The sequence below is a fragment of the Pan troglodytes genome, chromosome 20, assembly GCF_028858775.2.
Source record: "Pan troglodytes isolate AG18354 chromosome 20, NHGRI_mPanTro3-v2.0_pri, whole genome shotgun sequence".
Classification (NCBI taxonomy): Eukaryota; Metazoa; Chordata; class Mammalia; order Primates; family Hominidae; genus Pan; species Pan troglodytes.
Genome location: NC_072418.2, coordinates 6,345,521 through 6,365,839, shown reverse-complemented (window position 1 = coordinate 6,365,839; position 20,319 = coordinate 6,345,521). Strand labels below are relative to the sequence as shown.

The window sequence follows — 20,319 nt, the reverse complement described above, 5'->3', positions numbered from 1 at the left end:
CCAGCTACTTTGGAAGCTGAGGCAGGAGGATTGCTTGAACCCAGGAAGTGGAGGCTGCAGTGAGCCATGATCGTACCACTGCACTCCAGCCTGGGCAACAGAACCAGACCCCATCTCAAAAAAAAAAACAAAAAGAAAAAGAAAATGCAGGTCCATATTGGTGAATTCTATAAAACATTTTGGAAAGAAACCACATAAACCGTACATAAACTCTTCCAAAAAACAGAGAAGGAAAGCATACTTCTTATTTTACAAGGCCAGCATAACTCTGATACCAAAACCTCACAACTCAGCATCAAGGACGGAAAATTCCCGATGAATACCCCTCATGAACACAGATGTAAAATCCTCCACAAAATATCAGCCAGTATTTCAGGCCCCTGCGATTTGTGTAGAAATCCAAGACCGGTTTAAATCCTCTCTACACACCCAGGCCAGGTGCGGTGGCTCATGCCTGGAATCCCAGCACTGTGGAGGCGAGGCAGGTGGATCACTTGAGGTCAGGAGTTCAAGACCAGCCTGGACAATATGGTAACCCCATCTCTACTAAAAATACAAAAATTAGCCAGGCATGGTGACACACGCCTCTAATCCCAGCTACTCGGGAGGCTGAGCAGAATCGCTTAAACCCAGAAGGCGGAGGTTGCAGTGAGCCGAGATTGTGTAACTGCACTCCAGCCTGGGTGACAGAGTGAGGCTCCGTATCAATAATATAAAATGAGGTAAAATAAAATAAAATACCTCTCTACACACCCACTAGCATGGCTAAAATGAAAGGACTGGCAACTCTAAGAGATGACAAAGGTGTAGAGCAATCAGAACTCTCTGCTGGTGGGGTTATAAGACAGTACCATCACTCTGGGAAACTACCCTTATAAAGCTAAGCACAGACCTACCCTATCACCCAGGAATCAGGAATCCCACTCCAAAGTATTTTCCCTCAATACATGGAAACATGCGTTCAAAGAAACTTGCAGGCCGGGCACAGCGGCTCATGCCTGTAATCCCAACCCTTCAGGAGGCCAAGGTGGGAGGATCGCTGTAGCACAGGAGTTGGAGCCCAGCCCAGGCAACACAGTGAGACCTTGTCTCTAAAAAAAGTTTTTAAATAAGCCTGAGCCAGGTGTGCTGGTGTGCAGCTGTCATTTCCACTACTCAGGAGGCTGAGGTGAGAGGACTGCTTGGGCTCAGAAGTTCGAGACCAGCCTGGGCAACATAGCAAGACTGTGTCTACATTAAAAAATATATTTAGATACAAAGCAAAAACGCTGAGCAGCGTGCACGTCCTGCTATCACTTGTGTAATGAAAATGGAGAGAAGGCATCTGAGTAAACACCTATTTGTTTATAAGTGTAAAAAATATCGGAAGAGCGTGGGGGAGCGAGAATCTGGCCACAATGGCAGCCTTGCAGTGGCCGGGAGACGAGACGACGAGATGACAGGCAAGCCCTTTAGAACAGGGACGGCGAACTGCCCCTGGTAAAGGCTGGAGCTCATCAGCTTCGCAGGCTATGTCTGTGCTCCCAGGTGCTCCCAGGACGGCAGTGCACACAGTGGCGTGGCCTGCACCCACGACAGGGCCTTTACAAGAACCGGAGCCATGGGATCGCACCTCAACTACCAGCACTGTCTTGGAACTTTCTCAATTAAAACCTACGAGAAGCCGAGTGCAGTGGCTCACGCCTGTAATCCCAGCACTTTGGAAGGCCGAGGCAGGCGGATCATGAGGTCAGGAGATAGAGACCATCCTGGCTAACATGGTGAAACCCCGTCTCTACTAAAAATACAAAAAATTAGCCGGGCGTGGTGGCGGGCGCCTGTGGTCTCAGCTACTCGGGAGGCTGAGGCAGGAGAATGGCGTGAACCCGGGAGGCGGAGCTTGCAGTGAGCTGAGATCCTGCCACTGCGCTCCAGCCTGGGCGACAGCGAGACTCCATTTCAAAAAAAAAGAAAAAGAAAAAAGCCAGACTCCCTGGGCTCGGCTCCCAGCCCTGCCAGGGCCTCTGTGGCCTGAGCCTGCATGTCCCGCCCATGTTGACCTGTTTCTTCGGGGACTGGTGCCGGGTCTGTGGCTGGCCCTCAGGAAGAGGGGGCTGCCACAGCCGGTTCCCGTTTATATGCTGAGGGCACAGCCAGTCTCTGCAGAGGTGATGGGCTGTGGAGTCCCGGCTGGGCCCCTGAGGAAGGCCGCCTAATTGGGAGGGGGGCACACAGGCCACCTGCAGACGCGCCCAGGTCTGCCCTGAGTGCCAGGGGAGCAATGGTTCAGGGGCAGGGAGGCTGCACGGGAGCCTACACCTGAGCTGGGCCTTGAGCTTCCAGGCTGGGTCGGAGGTGAAAACACAGACACCCCACCCCTCAGTGTCTCAGGAGGAGGTAGGGGAGAAGGGTGGGTCCCCAGCAGGCAGCAAGGGAGCCACCCAGCTGGCCAGGGATTGTTGCCAGCCCATGCCTGGGGCAGACAGGGCCCAGTCACTGAAGAACAAGACTCTGGGGTCCCTGCCCTGGGAGGGCTCCTCCCTCTGGGGGGACCGGGCTGTGCTTCTCTGCTGGGGGCCTGGGAGGTGCCCTGTGCTCTCACTGCTGTGCCACTGGCCCCGGGCCGCTCACGGATCCCCCCAAACACCCGGCCCCCCTATGCTGGGGAAGGGGCTGTGGGGTCTCCCTCAAACCTGCCCTTCTGCCCTCAGGGTCAGCTGTTTGGGGCCAGAAACCCAGGTGGCATCCATGAAGCCCCCGTCTCTGCTGTCCTGCAAACATCCACTCCCTCAGCCAGTCCTGTCATATCTGTTTTCAAATCCCGCCCGGTGCAGACGACTGCCCCCAGCTCCGCCCGTCTCAGCAGCCAGAGCCCGCTCCCTGGGATGGCTCCGCAGGAGACCCCTGACCCTCAGTACCCCTGCTCAGGGCCACACACACCCCGGCGCACACACGGCCACCACCCTGGCCTCCTGCTTGGGCCCCACCAGCCATGCTGCCTCAGGGCCTCCGCATCTGCCATTCCCTCTTCTGGAACCTTGCTCCCCCGACCAGCCTCATGGCCCTATATTTGTCTTTGTACAAATGTCACCAGAAGGAAAGCCTTCGCTGAGCACCCCATTTAAAAACCGCACCCCCCGCCACCTCACTTTTCTCCAAACCTTCTCCTCCTAAGGAGCGACTCAGTTTCCCTACATCACTCTGCTGCTCCTTCTTGTTGGGCCACTGAAGCATGAAGTTCCCCGAGGGGGAGATGGTTTCGTGTGCTGCCCAGCATCCAAGGCCATGGGACCAAGGCAAGGGCACCACTGAACCAGATGCACCTTTGGGGCCAGGTGCAAGATCAGGTGACCACGGGGGCCCTGCCAGGCAGAGCCGGTTCTGGGATGAGGTGCTCAGCCAGGCCCTCCGGCCCGGGCACGAAAAGCAGCCCCTGGGCCCGATCTGAGAGCCCAACAAGAAGGGCCCAGCCGTTGGCTCCACCCAAGGCTGCCAGGGAGCCTCACGAGATGCTGCTGACGATGAATATTTAACGCTGTGAGCAGATGCTCACAGTATGGGGGGTGGTTATAAAATAGCAGCCAGGACACAGCCACACATTCCTACAATCACACATGCAAAGGGAGAAGGCGGCAAGCACCGGCCCGATGTACCGAGGCGGCCCACTCGGGCAGCAGGGCGCCGGCCGGACTGCTCTGCTGTTGACTCCAGTTTTCTAGGACAAGCGCATAATTGTACAAGTTTAAATAGAAATGAAACACAGGGAGTTTTTAAAAGGCTGACTGGGGCCAGGCCCGGTGGCTCACGCCTATAATCCCAGCACTTTGGGAGGCCGAGGCAGGTGGATCACTTGAGGTTAGGAATTCAAGACAAGCATGGTCAACATGACGAAACCCCGTCTCCATTAAAAATACAAAAAATGAGACTGGCGCAGTGGCTCACGCCTGTAACCCCAGCACTTTGGGAGGCCAAGGTGGGTGGATCACCTGAAGTCAGGAGTTCAAGACTAGCCTGGTCAAGATGGTGAAACCTCGTCTCTACTAAAAGTACATAAAATTAGCTGGGTGTGGTGGTGCGTGCCTGTAATCTCAGTTACTTGGGAGGCTGAGGCAGGAGAATCGCTTGAAGCCAGGAGGCTGTAGTAAGCCTAGATCGCGCCACTGCACTCCAGCACGGGCAACAGTCAGACTCCATCTCAAAAAAAAAAAAAAGCTGATCGGATGGGACCATTCCCCCTCCAGCTGGCCCATGTGCTGGCCCCCTCCCCAGGCTGTCCCCTCCCCGGCACATACAAGTTCTCTAACTCCCGGACCCACCCTGTCCAGCTAAGAGCTACCAGCACTGATTCCCCAACCCAGGTCCTTCAGATCAAGAGTAGAGGCAGCATAGTCAGGTATGAGGGACACAGGGGGCACTGTCCTGGAGGGGCGGGGAACAGGTGCCCCTGGCTAGGCACAGGGGTGATGCCGACCACTCTACCCATCAGTGAAAACATTCACGAGCTGCCATGGGAGGGGCACCAGTGGGCAGGAAGCAGAGCAGGAGGCTGCGGCCAGTGGGCAGGTTGGGGAGCTGGGCTGGGCAGGGCAGGGGGCCACAGGGGATGGGAGAAGGACTAGCGGGACATGGGGGGTGGCTGCTGGCAGCCCCCCATCTGGTAGCGGTGGGCCCATCCCTCCTCTTCAACCTGAAGGCCAAGACCTGGGGCAGAGCTGGCGGAGTCCCCCTGTTCCCCAACCACAGGTATGGGAAGTGCCAGCGGGCTGAGTGGGTCAGACTACCCCACACGTGGGACAGTGACACAGGACGCTCCGTGCCCATCCAGGCCCCCAGTGTGCAGACGGACAGATGGTGGGCCTGGGCGGGCAGCAGGCCTGGCTGTGGAAGGCAGACGGCCACTTGCCTCCTGCACTTCAGTTTCCTCACTGACCCCAAAAATCATACCAGAACCTCAGGGGCACTGCAGCCCTCGGGGCAAGCAGGGTAGCCCCCAGCCTTCCCCGGGCCCACCATTCTCGGGTTCCAGCCTCTGCCGCCCGCGCCCAGGCTACTGCGTCCCTCCTCCTGGGCACACCACGTTCTGGCCACAATGAACTCCATTCAGCCCCATGAATGAGCCCTCTCTGGCCATCGGCCTCTGCCCTCGCTGCCCTCTGCCTGGAATACGCTCCCCTGCCCCCTCCTCTCTGCCTGGCTTCTTGAGAGTCACCCTCGGGTCTGGACTGAAACGCTGCTGCCTCCAGGAAGCCTTCCTGACTGCTACCTCCTCACAAATGTAGAGTAAATGGCTCCTGCTACTGACAGTTGCCCCTGAAAGCCCTCCGTGTGCCATGAGACTTATCACCTGGCACTTCTGTGCTGCACCTGAGCAGGGACCACGCTACCTTGCTGTGGCCTGGGCAATGCTGGCCCAAGGGCTTCAGAGGCTGAAGGGCACAGGTGCCTACACACAGCACATGCCAGACCAGCGGCTCTTGGCTGGTACCAGGGCTATCTGCCTCTGGGGGCATCTGGAGTCGTGCTGACAGGGGCTCCACTCTGCACAGCAGGCGGGCGGGCAGGCAGATTCCTCGGGGTGCCCGCTGCGGGCCAAGGCCCTGGAGGAGCAGCTCTGTGCCCGGCCAGCATGTATCCTTCCTTCTGCCCCACATTTCCTGACAGCCTCTCTTCCCAAGTACCCTGACAGGAGGGTCAGGCTCCCTAGCCGGACTCCCCAGGTGGCGCCGGCTTCCTTGCTGACAGGCAGGACAGGGTTCCCAGCCTGCAGAGGTCCAGGCCAGAGCCTCTGCTCAGGAGCAGGAGCCAGTCGGCTCGGGAGGAGGGAAGGCAGGCCGCTGTGCGACCTTGGGCCGTTCTCCGCACTGTTCTGGGTGCCAGCCCCGTCCCCACACACGGCACCTCCCACTGGAGCCGATCACCTACAGCCTGAGGCCCCTGCAGCCTGCTCTGTGGCTCTGTCACCCCCTCCCCCAGCCCAGCATTCCGCACCGCGTGATTTATGGCTCCTGTCCGCCTGGCGCGGTCTCCATCCTGGAGCCGGCCGGCGGCTATTCCGGGGAAACAGACCAGAGCGGTGGGCCTCACGCTGGACGGTGGGTCACAGCCAGAGGAGGGAGTGAGGGAGAAGCCGGTGGAACTGGGTCCTCCGGAGGCGGCCCCCGGGCAAGGCCAGCACCACAGAGTGCACCCTGGGGAGGGACACAGCCCAGGGTCAGGGCGGACAGATGGCATCTCAGGTCCTAAAACCATGGGGACCACTGCTTCGGGGCCAGGGTCTATGCTCCAGGAAACCTCTGAGGACCGAGGTGGCCCCCAGGGGGTCCCCCAAGAGCACGGAATCCAGGAAAGGAGGTTCACCTGGCGGCCCGAGATGGAGAGAGAGCCAGTGGGAGAGAGAGGCAGGGTGGGGATGGCCTCTTTGTTCTGAGCTGCCAGCACAGGCACACTGGTGTAGACAGGGGAGCAGGCTCTCCCGGAGATCAGGTGACCGGGGTCCCTGGTGGCTCAGGGCACAGCGATGTATTGTGGGACGGAGCTACTGGTCCCCGTGCAGGAAGGAAGCTGGTCAGCCCCGTCCCCCGCCCTGGACCAAGCCTGCCCTGCCGCTCCCAGGAAAGCCCAGCCTCCCTGTGATGCAGGTCCTTCCCAAGGCCCAACCTTCAGAGACAGCCAGCTCTGCCCAAGAACCTGGCAGGGGGAACAGCTTCCCTCATGAGAGAGCAAAGGCTGGGAAAGTCAGTCCGATGGAACTCAGGCCAAGACCCTGAGTCCCCCAGGACAGGTGCCACTGGGCCAACCTGCTCCCCAGGAGGCTGCTGCTAGACACCTCCTGCAAGAGAAAAAAGGTGGAGGCGGAGCCTCACTTGGAAGGCGGAGCCTCAGGCTGGAGGGAGGAGCCTCGGCTGCCGGAGGAACCACCGACAGCACCTTCCTCCCTCCTCCACTTCCTCCATCCTCACCTGGAAGCACAGCCCCTCCAGCCTAACCTCACTAAGTCCCAGGGCTGCAGATGGGAGGGGAAAGGCAGCCAGTTCCCCTTCCCCCTACCCCCATCAACGCTGCCTCCCTGGGCAGGGGCAAGGGGGCCAGCTGGCACCCAATGGACTGAAGCGTGCCAGAGAAGGGCCCTCAGGCCACAGCAGGGGCCAGGCAGGTTGCTGGGTCAGCAGGGTGGGAGGGAGCATGCACAGGGCTTCTGAACCTCGTGGCCTTGGTCCTGTTCCCTGCTGCGTGCCCACGCCTGGTGCCCATCATGCACCCACCCAGCAGGCGCTCCGATGTTTACTGTGCGAAGGAAAGAGTGGGGGCAGGGGAGGGGAGGCAGGAAGAAGAGACGGAGAGACCTCCAGGCACACAGAGGACTCGGTGAAATCTGAGCGCCTCAAGGCACAGGTCCGCAAAGGCCCAGGACGTTCCGCTCCCTATCTGCGAGTCCCAGAGGCTGCACACTCTCTCTGCCCTGGGGGCTGGGGCTGCGGAGGCCTCCCTGGCCCTGAGCTCAGGGATATGGCTGAGGCAGAGACTGGGCTCAATGCCCACCTGCAGCCTGAATGGCCACGGCTGCTGGGGAGGCACCAGGGGCCTGTCCACACTGCTGTGGGCTATGAGGTCCTGACACACAGTTCCTGCTCAGTCAGTGCTTGCAGACAAAGACATGAGAGAGAGAAGCGTGGAGCCCAGCACCTCTCCTCCGCCTGGGATCACCCTGAACCCCCAGCACGCCCGGTGCACACAGCCTGGCAGTGACCTGAGCCCACTGACCAAGGACACTCCTGCAAGCTGCCAGCGAGGAACCAGAGCCTGGGGGAAGGATGCCACTGGCCAGCCCCCTTTCCAAGGGGAATAAGCAGGGAAACCAGGCTCCCAGGTGGCCCTGGTCACCCCTGGCCCTGGCAGTCACAGCCTGGTGTGGTCCCTGCATGCGCCACAGAGTCTGTGTGAGCAACGGACTCTGTGGGGGAGATGGCGAGGCGTGTCCGAGGTTGGGTTATAAAAAGGGCTCCAGCTCCCAGCTTGGAGGTGCACACTCGCTACCCTAGGGTGAGGGAGCCACCAGGCTGAGGACGCCCAGGCAATCCGTGCAGGAGTCCGCAACATGAGGACCTGGGGACTGTGGCCAAGAGCTGGCGAGGAGCTGAGGCCTGCCAGCCACCACACAAGGATGTGGCTGCTCCAGCCCTGGTCGAGCCTCCAGATGAGGTGGCTCCAGCCTGACTGAGCCTCATGAGAGCCCCCGAGCCCCAATGCCCCGCAACACAGCTCACAGGCTCCTGAGAGCTAACAGACGCCCACTGCTTCCAGTGGCTCCATTTCGGGGTAACTTGTAACACAGCAAGGGGTGACCAATATCAAAGATGGTCCCTTTGCTTCCGAGGAAGGACACCCCTGGCCACTGTGGCTCCCCGCCCTGGCTGCGCCACAGAGAACATCACTCGAAGTCGGCTGTGTGGCTGGGCTGGGCTGGGCGGCGGGGCCTAGGTGAAGCCTCCAGTCGCAGCCTCCCCAGGGTGAGCACTCACCTAATTCGGTGGGCTTCAGCAGCTCGTCCAGCATATTAAAGAACGGCAGCTTCACCAGGCGGACTTCTGGCTTGAGGGTCTTGGCGGGCAACCGTCCCAGTCCGTTTAAGTACTTTCCGTAGAGCACGGGGTAGTCAATATTGGGGCCTGCCAGCGGAGTCCTGGGCACAGCGCCGGCCCGGTCGTAGGTGGAGTGCATGGTCAGGGGGTCCAGGGGCCGGTGCGGCTGTGGGGCAGGCTCCGAGTTCTTCTTGGCGTAGCGGGTCTCGTACAGCTCCTTGATCTTCTTGAACAGCTCAGGGCTACAGTCAAACTGCACCAGCTGGAGGGCCCTGGTGACGAGCTCGTGCTTCAGTCCACTCTTACTCCGGCCCACAAAACCCAGGAGCATCTGAAGGTCGGACACTCGAAAACTCATCACCATGTTCTGAGGAGGAGCAAGCACACACACACTCAGAGGACACAGCTGCGAGGCAGGGGACTCCATGGAGGCCAGGCCCCGATGTGGGGGCCGTGAAAGACACCCACTCGCCAGGAAGCGCCAGCCTTGGCTGGGGCTGGTGGAGTGCCCTGCCCCTACGGTGCCCCCTCCCAGCAAAGCCCTGCCCCCTCCCTCCTCCTCATCAAACTTTCCCCAGCATCGCCAACGCAGCAAAAGCGCCTCTGACTAGGCCCCCCCTTCTATTTTAGGTTCTCTTTCCCTGTCTTCAGCCTGAAAGCATCCCCAGGGCAGGAACTGGCAATTGTGCTTTACTTGTAAACAGCCTCTGCCAGTGCCTTACCGGCAAACACCAAATGCCTCTCTGACCCTCAGTCTCTTCGTCGGGAGGATAATGACATAAAGCACTGGCTGGGCGGGCGCTCAACCCATGTCAGCCACAGATATGTTTTCCCTTCGGTCTCGCCAACGGTAGCCACAGTTTACTTAGTACTAATCACCTGCCGGGAACCAAGCCGGTCATGTGATTATATATTTAACTCTGATCCTTAAAACACCCCTGCTAGGCTGGTGTGTGAGCTCTGTCACAAATGAGGAACTGTCGGCTCAGAGGTGGCAGCGCCAAGATTCGAACCCAGGCCTGGCTCTGAAGCCAGGGGCGGTTCTTGCTGCCACACTACCCTCTGGATGTCAACACAGGGCTGGGCCTGTGGGGGCCTCCGAAACATCTGCTGATCATCCCAGGCAGGGTTTCTCCCCCTCGGCCCTGTGGACACTGGGGCCATCCTGCGCTCTGTGTGGTGCTAAACACCCACAGCTCACGACAACCAAACACACCTCCACACCCCACACACCTCCACACCCCACACCTCCACACCAAACACACCTCCACACCAAACACACCTCCACACCAAACACACCTCCACACCAAACACACCTCCACATCAAACACACCTCCACACGTTGCCCTGAGTCCCTGGGGGACCGGTCCAAGGGGAAGATAGCAGCCACAGGGGCTGTTGCAGGACCTGGGTCAAAGCGACAAATGAGGCTTGGCAGGACCTGGCCCTCATCGCCTGGCCGGGCCTCTCCAGCGAAATAAAAACCAAACAGCAGAGCCCAGCTGACCCTGGTGTTTGATGTGGGGTAGCCTGGCAGTGGCCTGCCCTCCATGAGGGGTAGGACCCTGAAGGGGAAGGAAGGCTCCTCAACAGGCTGCAGAAGCCAGGTGTCCTCGAGGGATGGGCTGGCAGGGTTTCGGGGCCACCCACCCTCAGCCCTGAAGCTGGCCTGGGATGAATGAGATGTGGTGGGAAACAGCAGCTTCCAGGAGGAATGGGGAGAAAGCTCAAGCGTCAAGGGGGTTAAGGAAAGCTGGCGGGTACCCGAAGAAACCAATAAACCATTCAAACTCCACTCGAAAGACCCTGAGGGTCGAAGCCAGAGGCAGTCCCAGTGGGGTGTGTAAACTGCAGCCTCCGTGCCAGGAGGCGCTGGGGTTTCCGGCTCCTGGCTGCCCCAGGGTGAGACCAGGAGCCTAGCCGCACATTTCAGCACCAAAGCTGCAGCAGCCGGGGCCCGCTGTCGGGTCCTCATCTGTCAGCTCTGATTTCTTCCAGCTGTATCGTGCCAGGGTCCTGTTGGAGACGGAGAGGCTGTCCAGGCTCAAAATGACAGGGACACACGTGCAGGCGGCCCAGCCCTGCCCAAAGAGCCTCGGGAGAAGCCTCTTCCCATATCAGGGCTGCGGGGCCCCGTGACTGTAAAGAATCGGGATGCCAGCGTCTGCTCCCTATCAGGCACCAGCAAGGCCTGTGTCGCTAATTTCACAATGAGGACACCCATCGTGTAGGTGAGGAAACCGAGGCTCACAGAGGGAAGCGGCTGGCCCAGAGCCTCCCTAGTACATGCGTGGGACTGGCATCGGCCCCTCGGCCTCTGGCCTCCCAAGGGTGTTCCCGTCTGCTGCCCGGGGGACCCTCACTCACCAGCACACTGGCTATGGGGACCTGCATGGTCTGCTGGGCCTGAGAGTCAGGGATGCTTTGAAAACAAAAATGCCTCATCTCCCTTGGCCTGACTTCCTACCTTGTGCAGAAAACAAAAAGGGTTGCGGACAAGATGTTTCTTCTGGAAGTGGCCCAAAGCCTTAGCAGGGAGAGACGATGTCATGTGGACACTTCACACTGGCAGACTGGCCGAAGGCAGGTGGGCTGGGGAACCTGCTGACATCCTCGCACCCCGGGAGCCCCCGCCCCACCCAGGCTGGACAGTGGAGCCGCAGCTCCCGCTTCCCGGAGCACACCCCTTAGGTGGCCATATGTTCACGACTCAGATTTCCCAGCAGCTGCCACCTCGGAGGAGCCTGCCCTTGACACTGGAGGGAGTGCGGGGGGGACAAGCATTCAGGAAGAAGCCCCAAATGCCCCAAGATCACTTCCTGCCCTGGCTTCAAGCTGACCTGCTTGCCGTCAGAGCTGTGTTTATAAACAGCGCCAGGCCCCGGCAGCTTCCAGAGTTTCAACTCCAGGCTTGCCTGGAAGTCGCATGGGGAGACATCAGCCGAGACACAGCAGCTGCGCTGAACCTTTCCTCCAGCATAGGCCCCTCAGAGCACCGGGGGTAGCTCAGGAAGGCGCCTCTCTCCAGGAAAGCGGAGATCTGGGCGAAACGCTGTGGACTATTTCAGGGAGCTCACAGACACCCCTGCCCCAAACCCGCCTGCAGGCCTCAAGCTGAGAGTCTCAGATTTCAAAGTTCACCAACAAACCCCCAACATTCGCCCCTCCGAGCAGTCTGTGATGCACCCCAAAAGACAGAATCTGCAGCCATGAATATGACAGGCTGGGGAAGGCCCCTGTAAAGAAGGGGATGTTTCAATGACATTTAAGGTACTTGGAGGGGTAGCAACAGACTCAAGGAGAAAGAAGGTTCCCCAGGGTCCAGGCCCCCTTGAATGGAGGCTCACGGTTTAGAGAACCTGAAAGAAGGGTCAACTTGATTTAATTGGGGGGGGGGGGGGCCCAGCCACCAGAGGGTCAAGGAAAGTTCATCAGATCATATTTCAAGGCCTGGATGGTACAAAAGAGTGCAGACCCTGCCCTCAGCCAGGGTGGGGGGGTGGGGTCCAGGGTCACAGCTCCAAGCCCCGAAACGGGAGGTTACATTTCAGGACTCCAGGACACTTCAAGCCCAGAGCCTGCCACTTTGGGTTTACAGAGTTCAGGCCTCCACATCTCCAGGGCGAGTCTCCACTTTTCAAAACTCTAGAGAGGGGCAGAAGTGTGCACAAGGGTGTAGGGTTGGGAGGCGAAGAGAGGTATATGCTATAATCACAGAGCCCTGAGTGCTGTGTTTTCAGATCCCAGGGGGTAATGTGAGAGGACGGAGAAGAAAATACCTACAGGTCAGGACCGTGGGGAGGGAAGATGTGAAAGGGGATGGGGGAGGGAGAGGTCCCCTAACCTCCCCGGAAGCCGTGGCCTTGCGGGCACTTCTAAGGGTTTTAGACCCTCAGCTCTAGGTAGGCACCTACAAGAAGGTACATCCCCTGGAATGGGGATACTCTGAGCTCAATCCCAGGATGATTAAAAGTGGTTCCAAGCTAGGAGATGGTATCTATGGGACACGGGACCTGGACAGGACCCATAGTATAATAGAGCAGCAGCAGCAGTTGTTCTAAAGAGGCCAGCCTTGGACCCAGTGGGGACCCTCCAGAGATCAACAAAAGAGAATAGGCAGAAAGAGAGGAGACCTTAGAAACCAAAGTTGGGGTGCATAAAAGTTCTGGGGGCTGTGTAGGGGGAGGGTGGGTGTCTGACCTAAGAAGTAGACTCGCTCAAGAGCAGAAAATAGGAGAAGCAGCCAAGGTTTGAGGACAGTATCTGATGCTGCACAGGTGAGGTTTAGAGCCCCCTGAAGCAGAATCAGTAGCCTCAGATTCTGTCCCGAGAGGAACGAGATAGGACCAAAGCACAGTCCAGGATTTAAGATTTAAAAAAGGAGAATAAGGAAGGTCTGTGACCAAGAAGAGTGGTCCGGACTCCATCCTATGGGGAGGGAAAGGGAGGGCCCAGCCTTCCCCCAAGCGCCCACTCCGGCGTGTGAGAGACGGTGTCGGGAAGGGGGCGGGGTTCTGGGACCAATGCAGAAGCTGAAGAGGGGCTCAAGCCCGAGCCTGGACTCCAGACCCCAAGAGGACGTGCCGTGTCTTGGGGGTGGTCTCAGGGCCCTGACTCCTCCACCTGGACGGTGGCAGGACACTATCCAGGACTCGGGGGACCCTTCCGAGCAGGAGACTCGCAAACCCCAGCCTGGCCTGTTGGGCGGGGACGAGACCCAGATAGCAGTCCTGGGAGCCCTGTGGGCGGGGAGGCGCAGACACTCCCCCCAACACACCAGCCAAAGAGCAAGGACCCCGGCTCGGAACCAAGAGGGCAACGAGTAGCTCAACACGTCCCGCATCCCGGCGGGACGGTGCCTCAACCGGGAGGCGCGGCCCTGGCCTGGCGCTCAGGGACCGGGACCCTAAGGGCTCGGGCTGGGTGGGGGGACCCTGCCTGAAGCCGGGGGAGCGACCCCCGGCGCGAAGACCCGGGTGAGGCAGGAGGGCCCCGCCCCCGGCCTCCCCGCCCCCCGCCCTCACCCTGAGACCGGGGGTCGGGGTCTGGGGGCCGGGACGGCGAGCCGCGGGCCGGCCGCGCTGTGGGGCCCCGGACAGAAGGCGCAGACCTCGACCCGCGGCCCGGCCCCCGCCCTCTCGCCCACTTGCCCCGGCCGGCGCCGCCACCGCTCACTCACTTTGGCCTCCACCAGCTCCGCCGCCATCTTGGCCACCAGCGTCCCCCGCGCCGGGAGCCCCCAGCCGTCGCGTCACGTGACCGCTCCCCACTCGCAGGCGGGGCCGCCGCCCGGGCCAATTAGCACCCGCGCGCGCTCCTCCCGCCGCCGGTGCGCGCTGCTGCCTCCTGCGCAGGCGCGCGCGGCCACCGCCCGGGCCTCCGGCCAATCAGGTCCGTCCTACACCAGCCCCCTCCCCCCTCCCTTCTCCTCTCGCTCGCGGCGACCACGCCTACCCCTGGCAGCGCCTGACTCCTTAAAGTGGTATTAGCCCTGCGCAGGTGGGGACGGGTGCTCGGTTGCCTCTAGGGAGGGAAGGCGAGAGGGGGCGGTGGCAGCGACAACAATGCAGCTAGGTGCCGTGGCTTCCTGCGCGCGGCGGCCGCCAGGTGCGTCTCCAGACTCCCGGCGGCGTCGGGCAGGGGATGGTTGCTCCGCCGCAACGGCCGCCAGTGCGTACAGTGAGGCGCCTTGCAGCGCAGCGCGGTGCAGGCTCCACGGGCCCAGACGCCCCGCGCGCTGCACATCCGGGTCCTGGTGTGCAGATGGGGCGTGGGCTCGGCAACCAGCTGGCTGGGGGCGCCCGGCGGAGAAAAGCGGGACCCCTGCTCCCAAATTCCTTGGAGATCGTACAGCCCTCACCTCTTTGCAGGCGCCCCCCCCATCCTGCCTCCCCACCCATGGGAAAACTTGGATCTGCACCAGTTGGGACCTCTTCTCCAAAGCGCTCCTTGGCTTTGGAGCTAAGTGGCTTCGTGCCCGTAGAAGTGGATTTCAAACTTCAATAATCAAGTATTTTAGTGCAATTTATTTTTTATTTTTATTTTTGTAGAGACGAGGATCTCATTATCTTATCCAGGGTGGTCTCGAATGTCTGGGCTTAAATGATCCTTCTGTCTGGGCCTCCCACAGTGCTGGGATTACAGGCGTGAGTCACCACACCTGGCTAGTCCAACACTTTAAACATAAAAAAATCGGTGCAAAAGAGTCCATGATGGATGAAATACCAAATTGTTATTTATTTATTTATTTTCGAGACGGAGTTTTACTCTTATTGCCCAGGCTGGAGTGCAATGGCGCGATCTCAGCTCACTGCAACCTCCATCTCCCGGGTTCAAGGGATTCTCCTGCCTCAGCCTCCCAAGTAGGTGGGATTACAGGCGACTGCCACCACGCCCAGCTAATTTTTTTTTTGGCCAGGGTTTTCTGCAACCCCTGACCTCAAGTGATCTGCCCGCTTCAACCTCCCAAAGTGCTAGGATTACAGCCATGAGCCATCATGCCCAGCCTTTTTTTTTTTTTTTTTTTTTTTTTGAGAGCCTTGCTGTGTTGCCCAGGCTGGAGTGCAATGGAGCGATCTCCACTCACTGCAACCTCTGCCTCCTGGGTTCAAGCGATTCCCCTGCCTCAGCCTCCCGAGTAGCTGGGATTACAGGTATGCACCACCATACCCAGCTAATTTTTTTTTTTTTTTTTTAGACGGAGTCTTGCTTTGTCACCAGGCTGGAGTGCAGTGGCGCCAGGCTGGAGTGCAGTGGCGCAATTTCGGCTCAGTGCATCCTCTGCCTCCCGGGTTCAAGTGATTCTCCTGCCTCAGCCTCCCGAGTAGCTGGGACTACAGGTGGGCACCACCACGCTCAGCTGATTTTTGTATTTTTAGTAGAGATGGAGTTTCACTGTGTTGGTCAGGTTGGTCTATGAACTCCTGACCTCAGGTGATCCACCGGCCTCGGCCTCCCAAAGTGCTGGGATCATGGGTGTTAGCCACCGCGCCCGGCCTGAAATACCAAAATTTTAAGTAAAGAGCCAGACGTAGGAGTATGCGCCTGTGGTCCCAGCTACTTAGGAGGCTGAGGCAGGAGGATCGCTTGAGCCCAGGAGTTGGAGGCTGCAGTGAGCTTTGATCATGCCACTACACTCCAGCCTGGGCGACAAAATTATAGGAGGCGGTTGTTTTAGACTAAACTCTTGTGCTAGGCACCAAGACACAGGAATAAACAAAACGCAGCTAGTCACACTCAGATTCTAAGTCACAATGACGAAGCTAAGTTGTTATCTGACCTTTGGGAAAACCAGGAGGGAGCCCTATCAGCCCATTTTCTCTTTTCTTTTCTTTTCTTTTCTTTCTTTCTTTCTCTTTCTTTCTCTCTCTCTCTCTCTCTCTCCCTTTCTTTCCAGGAGGAGTCTCACATTTGTCGCCTAGGCTGGAATGCAATGGCGCAATCTCGGCTCACTGCAACCTCTGCCTTCCAAGTTCAAGCGATTCTCCTGCCTCAGCCTCCCGAGTAGCTGGAATTACAGGTGCCCGCCACCACACCCGGCTAATTTTTTTGTATTTTTAGTAGAGACGGGGTTTCGCCATGTTGGCCAGACTGGTCGAGAACTACTGACCTTAGATGATCCGCCCGCCTCGGCCTCCCAAATGCTGGGATTACAGGCGTGAGACACCGCGCCCGGCCAGCCAATTTTCCAAACAGGCCAGTTTCAGCCTTCAGTGGGCAATGTCCTAAAATTCCCTCTGCTTAATTTCTTTAATCCTTACACAAAAAAACTAGCCTGGCCGGGTGTGGTGGCTCACGCCTGTAATCCCAGCACTTTGGGAGGCTGAGGCAGGTGGATTGCTAGAGGCCAGGAGTTTGAGACCAGCCTGGCCAACATGGTGAAACCCTGTCTCTACTAAAAATACAAAAATTAGCTGGGTGTGATGGTGGGCACCTGTAATCCCAGCTACTCAGGAGGCTGAGGCAGGAGAATTGCTTGAACCCTGAAGGCAGAGGTTATAGTGAGCTGAGATCGCACCACTGCACTCCAGCCTGGGCAACAGAGCAAGACTCCATCTCAACAACAACAACAACAAAATTGCTGAGCCCTGTCCTAGAAACTGTCAGAATAAGGTGTTTCCATGTTAGCTGTGTCTGTATCAGCCCCCATTCTGTGATGATGAAAGCCAGTATCAGATGGGAACACCTGCCCAGGCATTGGCTAAGCCACTATCTTTTTTTTTTTTTTTTTTTTTTTTGGATTCAGAGTCTCACTCCGTCACCCAGGCTGGGTGCAATCTTGGCTGACTGCAACCTCCGCCTCCTGGGTTCAAGCTTTTCTCCTGCCTCAGCCTCCTGAGTAGCTGGGATTAGAGGCTCGTGCCAACACACCCAGCTAATTTTTGTATTTCTAATAGAGACGGGGTTTTGCCATGTTGGCCAGGCTGGTCTCGAACTCTTGACCTCAAGTGATCTGCCTGCCTTGGCCTCCCAAAATGTTGAGATTATAGGCATGAGCCACCACATCTGGCCTTTTTTTGTTTTGTTTTGTTTTTTTGTTTGTTTGTTTGTAGATTTGGGAGGGGGAGTTTTACTCTGCTGCCTAGGCTGGTCTCAAACTCCTGGCCTCAAACCATCTTCCTACATTGACCTCCCAAACTGCTGAGATTACGGGCTTGAGCTGCCATGCCCAGCCTAAACCACTGTCTTAATCTGCATCCAGCTGTCTCCAAAGGCTAAAATACCTCCCCTTCCTACATCAGATATACAAGTAATGACCAGGCACAGTGGCTTAACGCTCATAATCCCAGCACTTTGGGAGGCCAAGGCAGGAGGATTGCTTGAGCCCAGGAGGTCGAGGCTGCAGTGAGTTGTGATAGTGGCACTGCACTCCAGCCAGGGCAACAGAGCAAGACCTTGTCTCAAAAATGAAAAATTAAAAAGACATGCAAACAATAATCTTTCTGTATTATCAAGCACCTACTGTATACAAGGCACTGTTTTGGTTCAGGGATCTGCAAACGTTTTCTGTAGAGATCCAGGAAATAACTATTTTCTGCTTTTGGACCACATATAATGTCTAGAGCAATTACTCAACTCTGCCATCTAAGGGCAAAAGAAACCGTAGACTATAAATAAACAAATCAGCATGGCTGGCCAGGAGCGGTGGCTCACGCCTGTAATCCTAGCACTTTGAGAGGCCGAGGCAGGCGGACCATGAGGTCAGGAGTTTGAGACCAGCCTGGCCAATATGGTGAAACCCCATCTCTACTAAAAATACGAAAATTAGCAGGGCGTGGTGGTGCACGCCTATAGTCCCAGCTACTTGGGAGGCTGAGGCAGGAGAATCGCCTGAACCGGGAGGCGGAGGTTGTGGTGAGCCGAGATCACACCACTGCACTCCAGCCTGGCCAACAGAACGAGGTTCCATCTCAAAAAAAAAAGAAAAGAAAAGAAAAAAGAAAAACAAATGAGCATGGCTGTGTGCTAGTAAAACTTTATTTTATTTATTTATTTATTTATGACAAAGTCTTGCTCTGTTGCCCAAGCTGGAGTGCAGGGGCCTGATCTCGGTGCACTGCAACCTCCGCCTCCCGGGTTCAAACGATTTTCCTGCCTCAGCCTCCTGAGTAGCTGAGTCTACAGGCGCACGCCACCAGGCCCAGCTAATTTTTGTATTTTTAGTAGAGACGGGGTTTCACCATGTTGGCCAGGCTGGTCTTTTTTTTTTTTTTTAAGTATTCATTGATCATTCTTGGGTGTTTCTCGGAGAGGGGGATTTGGCAGGGTCATAGGACACTAGTGGAGGGAAGGTCAGCAGATAAACATGTGAACAAGGGTCTCTGGTTTTCCTAGGCAGCGGACCCTGCGGCCTTCCGCAGTGTTTATGTCCCTGGGTACTTGAGATTAGGGAGTGGTGATGACTCTTAAGGAGCATGCTGCCTTCAAGCATCTGTTTAACAAAGCACATCTTGCACCGCCCTTAATCCATTTAACCCTGAGTGGACACAGCACATGTTTCAGAGAGCACGGGGTTGGGGGTAAGGTTATAGATTAACAGCATCCCAAGGCAGAAGAATTTTTCTCAGTACAGAACAAAATGGAGTCTCCTATGTCCACTTCTTTCCACACAGACACCGTAACAATCTGACCTCTCTTTCTTTTCCCCACATTTCCCCCTTTTTCTATTCGACAAAACCGCCATCGTCATCATGGTCCGCTCTCAATGAGCTGCTGGGTACACCTCCCAGACGGGGTGGCAGCCGGGCAGAGGGGCTCCTCACTTCCCAGACGGGGCGGCCGGGCAGAGGCGCCCCCCACCTCTCGGACGGGGCGGCTGGCCGGGTGGGGGCTGCCCCCGGCCAGGCTGGTCTTGAACTCCTGACCTCAAGTGATCTGCCCTCCTGGACCTCCCAAAATGCTGGGATTACGGGTGTGAACCACTGAGCCAGGCCTGTGTGCTAGTAAAACTTCATAAACACAGAAATTTCAATCTTACGTATTTTCACATGTCATGTTATTATTATGCTTTTGTTTGAACATTTAAAAGAGAAAGAAGGCCGGGTGCTGTGGGTCACGCCTGTAATCCCAGCACTTTGGGAGGCTGACATGGGCGGATCACCTGAGGCCCAGAGTTCGAGACCAGCCTGGCCAAGATGGTGAAAACCCATCTCTACCAAAAATACAAAAATTAGCTGGGCGTGGTGGCACACGCCTGTAGTCCCAGCTACTTGGGAGGCTGAGGCAGGAGAATCACTTGAACCCGGAAGGTGGAGCTTGCAGTGAGCCGAGATGGCACCACTGTACTCCAGCCTGGGCAACAGAGGGAGACTCCATCTCAAAAAAAAAAAAAAAAGGCTAAATACAGAACATGTTCAGACACTGATGGGAGGTAGACAGACAAGAAAGAGGAGAGGGAGGCTATGGAAAATCCCCGCACGACCAATTTAAAGCTTTACAGCCTGTTTTAGGACAGAATTCATCAGTTCTAAATCAGATCCTTTGCAATTCTGACAAAATTCACAAACCACCTCCACTGTTATGTAAGATACATAGAGATAGATGGAGAGAGGTAGATATAGATACAGATAGTTACTCCCGTTTTGCACTTAAGTAAATGGAGTTGTTTCCTGGGCAAAAATACCTATGAGCTGGGCACGGTAGCTCACGCTTGTAATCCCAGCACTTTAGGAGGCCGAGGCGGGTGGATCATGAGGTCAGGAGTTTGAGACCAGCCTGGCCAACATGGTGAAACCCCGTCTCTACTAGAAATACAAAAAAAATTACCGGGGCGTGGTGGCACGCACCTGTAATCCCAGCTACTCAGGATGCTGAGGCAGGAGAATCTCTTGAACCTGGGAGACGGAGGTTGCAGTGAGCCGAGATGACGACACTGCACTCCAGCCTCGGTGACAGAAGAAGACTCCATCTTTACCAAAAAAAAAAAAAAAAGTATCAAATTGTGAATTTGGTGTTAGCTGAATATTAAAAGCATCTTAAATTTAAATAAAGTTGTGTGCACGTTTGTATATATGTATTTCAAAACATAGCAATGTATTATCACAATTGATTGCATTTTCTGGCTCTAAAACAGATTGTAGGCCAGGCACAGTGGCTCACTCCTGTAATCCCAGCATTTTGGGAGGCCGAGGCAGGAGGATCACCTGAGGTCAGAAGTTTGAGACCAGCCCATGCAACATGGTGAAACCCCTGTCTCCACTAAAAATACAAAAATTAGCCGGGCATAGTGGCACACACCTGTAATTCCAGCTACTCAGGAGGC

The 20,319-nt window shown here is 57.0% G+C and overlaps 1 protein-coding gene across 4 annotated transcripts in view; it reads right to left on the bottom strand.

The window, feature by feature from the left end:
• Positions 1–13,825, bottom strand: part of PIAS4 (protein inhibitor of activated STAT 4) — a 33,852-nt gene extending 20,027 nt beyond the window's left edge. The window contains exons 1-3 of one of the 4 annotated variants that reach the window (XR_010153486.1): positions 13,738–13,806; positions 9,892–10,574; positions 8,499–8,925 (exon numbers count right to left, since the gene is read on the bottom strand). Coding sequence is in view for 3 of the 4 variants with exons in the window: in XM_063800358.1 (XP_063656428.1) it covers positions 8,499–8,925; positions 9,892–10,533 (1,069 nt within the window). In the remaining variant the exon portion in view is untranslated. 4 annotated transcript variants of the gene reach the window in all.
• Positions 13,826–20,319: the final 6,494 nt, after the last annotated feature.